We start from the raw sequence: 12,192 nt of genomic DNA on the forward strand, positions 1-12,192 counted from the left end.
GAAAAGAGAAAAAGGAAACAAGGATGGGGAAATGATCACTTCCATGGAGGTCATCAAGAACCTGCCACATGAAATCTAAGTAAAGAGAAGAAGAGCAGAGAGAAAGATCAAGACAAGAATGGGTGCGAGTCCGAGAGTCCAAATGAGTGGGCTCACCAGAGTTCAGAAGAGACAGGGAAGAGAGGAGAAACGGCTCAAGAAGGCGACCCCGGGTATTCGTCAGAACGTCACCCCAAAGAGAATGACGACAATTGAAGTCACCCAGCAGGAGCACAGGCTCCGGCAAGGAGTCTAGGAGGTGTTTCAAATCAGGAAGAGAAAGCGGGACACTCGGGGGGAGATAAATGGAACAAACAGTGTACCATTTCCCCACAAAGATACGAGCAGCAGAACAATGGAGAGGCAAAGTAAAAAGTAAAGGCACAAAGGGAACATCGGCACGAATCAAAAGAGCAGAAGAATTAGAAGCCCAAGCAACAGCTGGGGGGGGGGGGAAGAGAAAGGAATAGCCACGAAAACGACCAGGACGAGCACCAAGCATCGGCTCCTGGAGACAGACACAAAGGGGTGAAGAAATTGGTTCGAGGAAATTGGCGTAATAATCTCGAACGTTCCATTGAAGAATGGACAACGACGAGAAGAGAAAGGACAAAAACAGAGAACAAGGAAGAAACAAAGGCGAAAGAGCAACAGAGCACGTTAAATAATATCAGGGTCGGGATCAGGGTCAGCAAAGTCAGGGTTAGGGGGCATGGGTAAACTGAGCAAAGACGGAGGGAAGGAAACGGGAGAACAGATCAGAGGTGGGCAGGCAGGGTCCGGAGGAGGAGGAGGAGGAAGAGGAGACAACGGAGAGGAGCAGGCAAGGACAGCAGCAGGAAGAGGAGGGGTAGAAAGAGGGGAGCGTACCTCAGCAAGGGCAGCAACTGAGAGGGAAGCGGGGGCTAAAGAAACCTCCATAGCAGGAACAGGGGGCACAACCACCGAAATGGGAGGGGAAGGAGCGAGAGAGGCAGAAGTAGGGGCCGAGGAAGAAAGCGAAACCTTCTTACCCGCCGGGGAGGAGGAAGGAGAGGAGCCAGGTTTACGCTTCTGACGTAAAGAGACAGGTGTCCCAGCAACCACTTACTGGGCAACGGATTCTAGCGTCTCAACAGGAGAAACGAGAGCACACATGACGGCCGTTTGGAGAGCGATGGGCATCAGCCCGCACCGACAGGCGGCGGGGAGTGTCAAGAGACGGAGGGGAAGGATGGGAAGGAGGAACGGAGGGAGACGAGGAAGAAGACACAGGAGACACGACAGACCGGGTAGAAGGAAGGGGAACCCTAGACAGAGGACCAGAAGGAGGATCCTTCGGGAGAGAACCCAAAGGAACAGATGAGGGGGCAGTGGGCGCATCAGGGTCCAAGGCCCGGAAACGGTTGTGAGTCTGAGGAAGGCGGGAAGGACGAGGAGAGGAAGAGCGCAACACGCGAGTATAAGAGATATTAGCATAAGGCGGGAGCCGGCGAACCTGGCGTCTCGCCTCAGGAAAAGATAAACGCTCCCGGTGCTTCAAGTTGAGGACGGCTGCCTCAAGCTTGTAATGGACACACGCACGGGAGAAGGTAGGATGGGCCTCACCGCAGTTGAGGCAACGAGCCTGGGGAGAAGTGCACTCCGACTTAGAGTGACCTTCGCCACCACACAAAGGACAGAGAGAGACAGTCCCGGAGCAGCGGAGGGCACCATGCCCAAACCTCCAGCACTTGTTGCAGAGCCGAGGAGAAGGAATGTACTCCTGGACAGAGCACCTGGCACCTTCATGAATGACAGAGGGTGGAAGGGTCCTACCATCAAAGGTAATCTTCACAACCCGGAGGGGTTGACGGCGACTACCACGAGGGGGACGAGTAAACGTGTCCACCTGGAGAATAGAATGGCCCTGGGCAGCGAGGATATGTCGAATATCGTCGTGGCAGTCGCGCAGGTCCTGAACACCGGTCGCAACATGGGGCGGGAGCAAAATAGTGCCAACACTGGCATTCAACTGAGCGTTCTTCGAGACCCGAACGGGGGTCTCGTCAAGGCAGGATAAGGCAGCCAAGCGGGAAGCAGCATCCTGAGAAGGAGCAGCAACGACACGTGTACCGAGACGAGTGGGGTTGAAAGTAATGGAGGTATCCACGGAATCAACGAGATGTCGATGGAGGGAGAAATCGTCAGGAGGCGCAGAATCAAGAGGGAGGAGATCAAAATATTTGGCCCACGAAGCGGGACCAAACAAGGCTTGATAGGTAGCAGAACTGGAAGGAATCGAGCGAGGGCGGCCGTGACGAGGACGGCGGTGAGAACCCCCAGAGAGAGAGAGGGGTTAAAAGGCGCAGTAGTTACAACTAGAGAAGGAGCCGCGCCAGGGGACGAGGTAGTCACCACTGGGGGCTTGGGGCTCGACCCAACCACAGAGGAGGGAGGGGAGCCAGGGGAAGGAGTCAGAGGCCAGAGGAGGAGCAAGGTCGGGGCCCAATGCAGCGGAGGCTACAGAGCCCGGTCTTCCGATACGGACCGACTCGGGGGCTTGGTCGCCCACCCCACGAGCCTGAGAAGGTAAACCAGAAGAAGCCGAAACAGGGGTTATCATCTTGACGAAAAGAAGAATTCATTCACGAATGTGCCCCCACACCCACCATGGAGCCACAATTAGAGGCAGGACACCAAACAAGAAGCTATCGCCGATCTTGTCGGGGCCTCCTAGGGGTGCGTCGTGAGTATACGCCCCACAAACGCCACCTTAAGAAACCGACAGTCCGTCGAGATCGGGTTCAGTGACGAAGTGGGGATTGACAATAAAAGGTTCCCCTCGCTCTCTACGTCGGGTACTGCAGTTCTACGGGTGCAAGAGTATGCCTCCTCAAGCACCCGGGCGTCAAAATAGAAGAAGTCCAAGGGAAGAACCAGAACGAGCAAAAGGTCGGCAGGAAACGGCAAGCAGATAGGAGAAGAGGGGGGAGAAAAAACGAAACAGAAGGAAAAGGTAAAGGTGCCCAGCAGAATTGGAGAGGACGGCAGCAGGAGCAAGAGGCTAGAAAAAGACAGGACTGTCCCAAGGAGCATCACACTCCGGCAGCCGCCCACTAAGCCCCCACACGGCGACAACGAGCTGAGCGGGGAGGGGGGGGACTGCACATAAGCCTATTTAAGGGTGCTAATTTGAGAAAACTGGTTGATGTCAACCTCGGCCACAGATGGTAGCACCTTAGAACTTATTATTTTCGAATTTTCAATATTTTCAACTAACAAACGTTTGAATAACTATTCAATTTACATGAAACTTACACCTTATATGTAAAGTGTATGTGTAAACTCTGAATTTACCGTTTTTTCTTTAGTTCATTTATTGATTTTATAACAGCATTAAACATGACATTTGCATAATTTTTTGGGGGGAACTTTGAATATTTGTATTAGGAAAACTAAATTTGTTTTGGAAACTAAGTTACGAACCTTTATTATATGCTAATTGTCATTAATGTGTCAAAATGATTATATCTGATAGGTGTGTTTTTTTTATTCACACTTTGAAGTGTGTAATAGTCGTAAATAGAAAGGGAGATGTATAGTTTTTTTCGCTGCAGTACTGAAATTTTGAACAATTGCAGCACTTCATATACAACGTCAAAAAACATTGGTCGACATTTATCAACTTTTTCAAAACCAAAGTAATGTCCCCTTAGTGACCATCGCCCCCACACAAAGGACAGTCTCAGCAGCAGCAGAGAACCATGCCCAAACCTCCAGCACATGTTACAGAGCCTAGGAGAAGATATGTACTCCTGGACAGAGCACCTGGCACCAGCAAGAATGACGGTGGATGGGTCCTACGATCAAAAGTAATTTCCACAACCCGAAGGGGCTGACGGCGACAACCACGAGGGGGATGAGTAAATGTATCTACCCGGAGGACAGAATGGCCCTGGGACTCAAGGATATGCCGATCATCGTGGCAGTCCTGCAGATTTCGAACACCGGTTGTAACATGGGGTGAAAAGAGAATATTGCCAACACTGGTATTCAACCAAGCGTTCTTTGAGACCCGAACAGGGGTCTCGCTATGGCAGGATAGAGCAGCCAAGCGGGAGGCCGCATCCCGAGAAGGAGCATCAACGACACGTGTACCGAGACAGGTGGGGGTTGAAGGTGGGGGTTGAAGGTGACAGAGGCATCTATGGAATCAACAAGGTGCCTATGAATGGAGAAATCGTCAGGAGGTGCAGAATCGAGAGGGAGGATATCAAAGTATTTGACCCACGAAGCAGGACCAAACAAGGCTCGATAGGCATCAGAACGGGAAGGAATCGAGCGAGTGCAGCCGTGTCGAAGACGGCGTTGAGAACCCACAGAGAGAGGGGGGTGGGGGGGTTAAAAGGTGGTGGTTACCGAGCCATGCCAGGGGACGAGGTGGTCATTGCCGGGGGCTTGGGGCTCGACCCAACCACAGGAGGGAGGAGACCAGAGAATAGTTAGGAGGGTAAAAGGAAGAGCAAGGTCGGGGCCCAATGCGGCGGGGGGTGGGGGGGGGGGGGGAAGAAGGGGGCGGGCTTACAGAGCCTGGTCTTCCAATACAGTTCGACTCGGGGGCTTGGTCGCCCACCCCACGAGACCGAGAGGAACATTCAGCAACAAACACGAAAAAAACCACTCACGAATGTGCCCCCAAACCCACCATGGAGCCACTATTAGAGGCAAGACACCCAACAAGAAGCTAGCGCCGATCAAGATGCCCCCGCCCCCCCAGGGGTGCATCGCGAGTATACGCCCCACAAACGCCCCCTTAAGAACCGTCAGTCCGTCGAGATCGGGTTCAGTGACTAGAGGGGGGATTGACAATAAAATGCTCCCCTCGCTCTCTACGTTGGGTACTACAGTTCTATGGGTGTAAGTAGATGCCTCCTCAAGCACCCGGGCATCAAAATAGAAGAAGTCCAAAGGAATAACCAAAACAAGGAAAAGGTCGGAAGGAAACAGCAAGCAGATAGGAGAAGAGGGGGGAGAAAAAACTTAACAGTAGGAAAAGATAAAGTGGTTCAGCACAGAACAGCAGCAGGAACACAAGGCCACAAAAAGGACAGAGGACTGTCCCAAAGAGCATCACACTCCGGCAGCCGCCCACTAAAGCCCCCCTCACGGCATCAACGAGCTGAACTTGGAGGGGGGAGGGGGAAAAGAGAGAGATGGTCAAAAAGAGTGATCAAAACAGGCTTAAGCCTGTTTTGATCACTCGAGGTGGCCAAACAAGCCACCTCGTCTCCTGGCACGGTTCAGTCTAGTTGTGACTACCGCACCTTTTAACCCCTCTGTCTCTGGGGGTTCTCAAGAAAAGAAGTCTTTCACAATTGGTAAAGACAGCAGCATATGGCTGCAAAAGGACAGGACTGACCCGTGGAGCATCACACTCCAGCAGCCGCCCACTTTGCCCCCCCCCCCACTCACGACAACAACGGGCCAAACAGGGAGAGTGGGGGGGGGGGGAGAGCGTAGAAGGTCACAGTGAGAAGGCCACCGTCGACATGACAGTCTAACGGTTATGTTAAAGTTTCCTCCCACTGCCAGCGACATCACAGAAGCCGATAGTTCACCCAGTCACATGCAGGGAGATTGGATGAAGCACACCCATCCAACACCTGACTATTTAGAAAGGAGGGATTGCCTCCTTTCAATTGGATTATCAGCATTAAACTGCATCTGCCAATGCTTTGACCATTTCAAAACCCTATTTAGATCAAGTTGAAATTATAGTGGAACCAATTGCCGCGTAACATTGTGTTACGCGGCAATTGTGTTTAACAATTGTTAAACACACAATTGCGTTACAATTGTTAAAGCAATTGCTTTAACATTGTGTTACATTGCCTAATAGGAGTAAAAATGTGATTACTGTGTTTGGGGAAGACAGCCACTGCTTTAAACATCCTAGTGAGAACAGGTTGCCTTACAGTCTAGTCAGCACTACACTGCCGACCTTTCCAGCAGATAGATGTCGGCAGCCTACCTTTGTCTATCTAACCAGACTAGAGTTTACAACCTTGAAGGTCTCCACATTGACACTCTTCCCCCTTTGCCAAACACTCATGTATACCACACAAACGTGTTTGTGTAAGATGGTCGCTATTGACAAACTTCTTCAGAGAAAGAAAACAATGATTTTGTTCATTTATAGCATTGATATTACTACACTTAACTTTCATACAGTATGATTTTTATATTAATTAATAGGGTTAGAAGCTCACTGCCATTAGGTTACAATATTACAATAATGAGAATTCATGGAGAATAACTATTGAGCGTAGAAGCGGGGAGCCTCACAGATGACGCGCCTCAGGTGGAAACAGGAGGAATCGTGCCAAGTGACTCCATCGTTATAATGGTTGTTTAACACCGCCAGACAGTCCTCGTTGCCTTCATCGTTGTCTGGTTGTGGCAGTCCTCGCCTGGGGAAGAGTAGGGGTAGTCAAGGCCATGATCATTACCAGTCAACACCAATAGAGTTGTTTACCATCAACAAACTAGTTCTCACCTGCCAGTGCTAGACCAATTAGAGTAAGGAGAGGAAGTGCCAGATAACCACGACCAAGACCTCGAGTTACGCTTGTTGCCGCTCGTCCAGATATCGCTGATGTAGTCTGAAATATAACATTTCATTACGTCCAAGTAAGTCACGCAAGGCCAAGTTAAACACCAAGACCAGCTTGTCAACTTACGTGCAATCATGAACCTGGAAATTAACTCTTGCTTCCTGTTACTTTCAATACTGACGGCCTGGAAGCCGTTGCCAAGGCCAGAGCAGTAATAGGTAGCTTGCTCCCAGGTGTAGAGTCGACCAGAGTCGTGACACCATGAGAAGTGATACGCTCTGCCATCTTCTACCTCGTCAACCTGACAATTAGGAATATACATTATGTGGAGGCTCATGTTAAGTACCATTTAACCTTAAAACTGCTATATCTAAGGATAAAACCTTACCAGGGGTTTAGCAGCATGGTTGCACAGAGATGAAGTTGGGCGGAAGGTAAAGGGAGGTAGTGGTGGAGATACTTTTTGATCCTGAGGAATGAAGACCTCAGGCTGGCTTGGTAGTTGTGGCTGAACAAACACCGGTTGTTGGGGTGGTAGTTGTGGGAAGGGTTGATGTGGTTGGATGGGGCCACCTTCAGATACGAAGACGTTTCCAGTCGAGGTAACGAATGGCCTGGCAACAGTGACTCCCAAGATGGCGGGAGCAGCGTCGTTCCTAATGAAGTACTGGGCCCAGGATGGCATCACTGCTGCTGTCATTACCAGAAATATTATGGCAGTCATCTGTAATTAGAGTAACATTCGAAAAAATACTTTAATAAACGCAAGTTATAACACTAGTAGCTGTGAAGGGGAAGTTTAGTGCGGCCGAGCAGTTTAAAACCGACAACTAACGTTACCTTATATGTTAATTTATGATTTCACTTGGGAAGTCTTTTACAAAAGTTAAAGCAATGTATAATAAAAAAAAGGTGTATGCTTCTTTAAATCTAGTCTAAATATATTGAACTAGTTAAAGATTTGAGCAGTAAAGCTCCAAAAACAAAACATTGCTCGACATAGTAGCCATCTAATGTTCACAGTAATTAATCATGTGTATGAAATTCAACTATTCCAGCTAGAAGTTTTCATTGACTTTTGCACTATTGTCAGAAATAATCTATGTTATAGACCTGATCTCTGGCCTAGGAAATTACAAGAGCACGTTCAAAGCAAAGTTTTAGCGCCAATGGGTCTGATCTGATCAGCTTGATCCCTAAAAATGCATGTAATGAAAATAAAATTAAAAATTTACCCGCCCCTCTCCCCAGCCTCTTATTTAAGTTAGTGTCTAATGTTAAGCCTTGAATACTATAGGCGAGGTTTGGTTCTCTGTCTGGGTATACGCTTGGTTGGACAAGTTACTGTACATTAGGACGAGTGTCCTGTTAGTTTAATACAATCACGTGCTATTTGCATAAACTTTCTGTAGAGGGCAAACCGGCCGATCTTTCACGACCCTAGAAAGCTTAAACGGATATGGAGAGACTAATTCCATGCATACCACTTTCCAGTAAGCACGCTCGTCCACACGTAACAGTGAGTTATCGCTGGCAATTCAAGGTGCCCATATCGTTGGGCCAAGAACATTTGCAGCTTTACTGATCATTTTGACCGAAGTGAAATTAGTACACTTTAAATCGAAGCTTCATTTCATGTATCAGTTTTCTGCAATGTGTCTGTCTTTCAGGTTAGCACAGATATTTATCAAAAGGTATGGAGTGTGCTGGGTGATAAAGCCATGGTTCAGCAGTTTCATGTTGTAGTAGTAATAGTCGTTACACCATCCCCCCCCCCCAACCCAAAGTAAATTTAGAGCTTTTTAATATTGCAATTTTCAGAAACCGATGATATCCGTTTCATGCAGCAGGAACCACCAGTATGTAAAGTTTTTACTAATTATGTCAGTACATAAACAATTGTGTAGCGCTTCAAGCACTACCATCTTTAAGACGGACAAGTATTTAATATAAAGTCAGACTGATGCAAGAGCGAAATTGTGTATACTTAACATGTATAGCAGTAGCAAATACTGTCTACTTGCATTCCCTAGAGATGCAAGGGTAGCCATCTTCATTGTGATAGACAAGAGTATTGGAGTGGGGGGGGGGGGGGGGGGACGAGTTTTAGACAAGTCATTCTATAATTTAAATTCAATTTGATTTAAATTAAGTAACCTTTTATGCAGCTTAAGTGAAATAAGGAGTCATACCTCACAGCGCAGAGGTTATGTTGAATTACAAACTTTCTTGCAACACCCGTCACGTTAACTGCTCTGCAATTTAGTTAATTGGGAGGGTCCTCAAAAAGATTTAACTGCTCAGGCCAGTGATTGGCATGTAATGAATTTGAGCCAAGTGATTAAGACAACTTTCAAGTCACGGCCGATTAGAATTGTTCCCGGGTAAGGAACAGCATTTTAATAGCATGTGACACATTTTACGTACTGTCTACTCAAGCAACTTAGACTGCCTTGTTGAGAGGGTAAATACCAACTAAAAATTTAGTTGCCATTCAAGAATCACTTCGATTCAAATAGAGCATTTAGGAATTCTGTTACAGTTATAGAATAGATTAAAAGATCTTGCCCAGATTTTTAACACACTTAACACCAATGGCAATTCAGCGAATTATGAATTTAAGACACGATATTCTAATGCATAAAAAGAAAAACATTGAGCAAAGTTATATCAAATAGCTAGTGATCGTTTAATTTATAACTGTTTGACTTCTCAGGACGTTACCAGTTTGGTCATGGAGATAAATTTTTTTTACATTAATCGTTATGAAATACGGTTAACAATACAACATCTACCATAATACTTGTTAGGTTACTTAATAAAGAATTATCGAAATGTACATAAAACATAACTAATACTACAACAAAACTTAGCATAATAATACAAACCTTTGCTATAATACAACGTCTTACTGTGAAGGTGAGGATGTAACTGACACACCACGTTGCCAGCTCCCACTTTTATACTCACCACACTGCTTCTCATTGGTTAATAATGTCTGCTGCAACAGTTCCTTCTTGGCATGTAATTGGCTACTCCTCAACAGGGGTCCAAAACGATAGTTACTCTTGCCGCTACGACCATAAGATGTAAGTTGTTAGTTGCCGCTGCCAGAAGTGGCCAGTTGCTGCTGCCAGAAGAGACCATTAACAATATCAACAATGCAGGCAAGGGCCACTTAACCCCATAACAAACCGAACATTACTTGATCTCCTTCACTGTTATGTAGATTTTGTTTATATATTTATTATTTATAATCAATTACCTTATTGTTAATTACAACATAGATATGAAGAAGAGAGGGATGAGAGGAAGACTTGCGCTCTCAAGACAGACAGACACTCACAGAGTGCTCACCTGGCTCTGGGCAGAGGCGGACCTGTCGCCTGTGAGTTCCTGGTTTACTGACCCGTGGTAGTTCGTGTTCGTGAGCAGACCCTTGGGGCCGTGGCGGCTGGAGGGATGGCAGCCCTCTGGCGGCCCCCCTCCCTTCTGTGAAGCAAAAGGGATACCATTGGCCTAGAATTTACTGGCCCAGCATCTTACCCGGCAGATGAAGTGGTCATGTTGCAATATGTTGCGGGTGGTTGTGGCATCTGTGTGCGGCGTTCAACTTGTATCCGGGCATCGAGCTGTTGTGAAATTCTGCTCCACGGCTGTGTATCGTGACTTTGTGGATCGCTATGATGGGAGATTGTTTACTCTGCCTGAGGGTTGTGATTCAGTAGAAGTGTCGGACAGGTGCAGTGAGACTACCTATGTGGCAGTTCATGGTGCTCCCTTTGAGTTCCCGGACTCCCATCTCCAGCGACACTTTACCCAGTATGGGCGGGTCTTGAGTGTCCCGATGAGTGCAGTCTCCTTCGGGCAGTGGAAGGGTATCCCGAATTGGACCCGCACTGTGGCGCTGCACTTGAACACCCCATCCCTTCATCTTTCCTGCTTCTGGGCTTCATGGTACACGTATTCTATGGGTGTTAGCCTCAGACTTGTTTCCGGTGCAGACTGTCAGGCGATCAGCCTGCGGGTTGTGATGCGAGCTGGGTCGGGCCTTCAGGGAGGAAGACTTTTCCCCGTTGGCAGTCCTGGACTTGTCAGAAGGTGCTGCTGTGATGAGTGCTACTTCCCATTCGTCTGTTGCCCCATTGCCAGTCTCTGATGCCAGCCTCGATGTGACTGGAAGTGTATGTGTCGGGGTGATAGTTACTGCATCCCCGGCTCCCGCACCTCAGCCACCTTCCTGCCCTGTCTCATGTCCCGTCTCCAGTCGAGTCTTCAGTTGTGTCTCTTGTGGTGTGTGGTCTCGTGTCCCCGGTCTTCCATGCCTGCGCCCCGGCCTGTACTGTTTCTGGCTGCTGTGTCTTCGGCCCGTGTCGATGTGCACGCATTGAAGTCTCCAGCAGTGTGTGGTCCTGTTCCCTGGGTTGTTGAGGTTGCGATGTTGAGTGATCGTGCGCTGCGTAGAGTTGCACGGGCGACCGGAGGTTCTGCTACAGTGCCTCCTGGCGGGGGTGATAGTTCCGACAACCTGCAACCTGTGTCCAAGCGATCGCTGAGAGCGTTGAGTCTATCTCCACCTCGTGGTGAGGCCTGGGCCGACGTCCGGGATTTTGGGGACTCCGGAAGCTTGTCTTCTGTGGATGGTGATGTGGACGACGATGTTGGAGTGCCTGCTGCTCCTGTGGGCCGTGTTGCAATGGTGATTGGTGGTGGGACTGTTACCTATCCCTGGTTCTGTGTCTTCTCCAGCTGCCTCTGCTTCTCCGGCTGCTGGTTCCCTGGGTTGGAAGGGTGTGGCACCGGCCGAGGTTGCAGGAGAGGGTGGGGACTTGGTGCTGGTTCTTAAGAAAGATTCTGTTCTGGCGGTCCCCGTGTCTCTGGCGTTCATATCTGTAACCTTCCGCGCATCTGCCCTCAGTGATGCCGACTGCTGCACAGCTGCCATCTGCTCAGTCGCCTTATGTTACTCCGCCCCCCCTGTGGTGTCGGCCCCCTGCACCACAGGGGGATGTTGCAGGGATGGTTGTGTGCAGGGTGTAGTTGTCTCCCCTGTGACTCTGGCTGCTATGTTGCCGCCCTCTGTTCGGTCGGCCCCTGTGCTCCAGCCCCTTGTGGTTCCACCGTCTGCGCCGACGAGCTCTGTGCGACCTCTTCCCGTCACCTCCGCCCTCGTGGTGGAAGGCGCCGAGCTGGATGTTCCTGACTTAATGCATCGACCTCGAGGATCACGTAGTCACGTTAACGTGTCTGCAGAATTGTGGGCTTGGTGGGATGCATATACGAAGAAGTACCCACGGAGTCTATATCATATATATGAGGATGATTAACTGTGTATGTGGTTCTTGTTTTGTGTTGCTTTATTTCTTTATTTGTTTTGATGTGCTCTGAGCTACGGGTTATTTTTTTGTGTGTTTCTTGCCTGGTTCTTGTTGGGCTATAGTGCTCTGCTGTTTTTGCTTTTCTGACTGTATTTCATTGTAACATATGTTTATGTTACTAATTTGTGTTTTGTACGACTTTTGTCTGTGAATATTCCTGTTGTAACGTTTGTTCCTGTGTTTCTTGCCTTGACAATGTG

The 12,192-nt window shown here is 48.5% G+C and overlaps 1 protein-coding gene across 1 annotated transcript; it reads right to left on the reverse strand.

Annotated features, from left to right (window-relative positions):
* Positions 1–6,183: 6,183 nt before the first annotated feature.
* LOC138357593 (uncharacterized) lies at positions 6,184–9,648 on the reverse strand. The gene is made up of 5 exons (XM_069314554.1): positions 9,503–9,648; positions 7,003–7,338; positions 6,741–6,915; positions 6,557–6,662; positions 6,184–6,470 (listed from the first exon to the last, which is right to left on the reverse strand). Exons 2-5 carry the CDS (start codon positions 7,336–7,338, stop codon positions 6,317–6,319), a joined length of 771 nt encoding a protein of 256 aa, XP_069170655.1. The 5' UTR covers positions 9,503–9,648; the 3' UTR covers positions 6,184–6,316.
* Positions 9,649–12,192: the final 2,544 nt, after the last annotated feature.

Source organism: Procambarus clarkii, chromosome 79 (genome assembly GCF_040958095.1).
Source record: "Procambarus clarkii isolate CNS0578487 chromosome 79, FALCON_Pclarkii_2.0, whole genome shotgun sequence".
In the NCBI taxonomy this organism is placed as follows: Eukaryota; Metazoa; Arthropoda; class Malacostraca; order Decapoda; family Cambaridae; genus Procambarus; species Procambarus clarkii.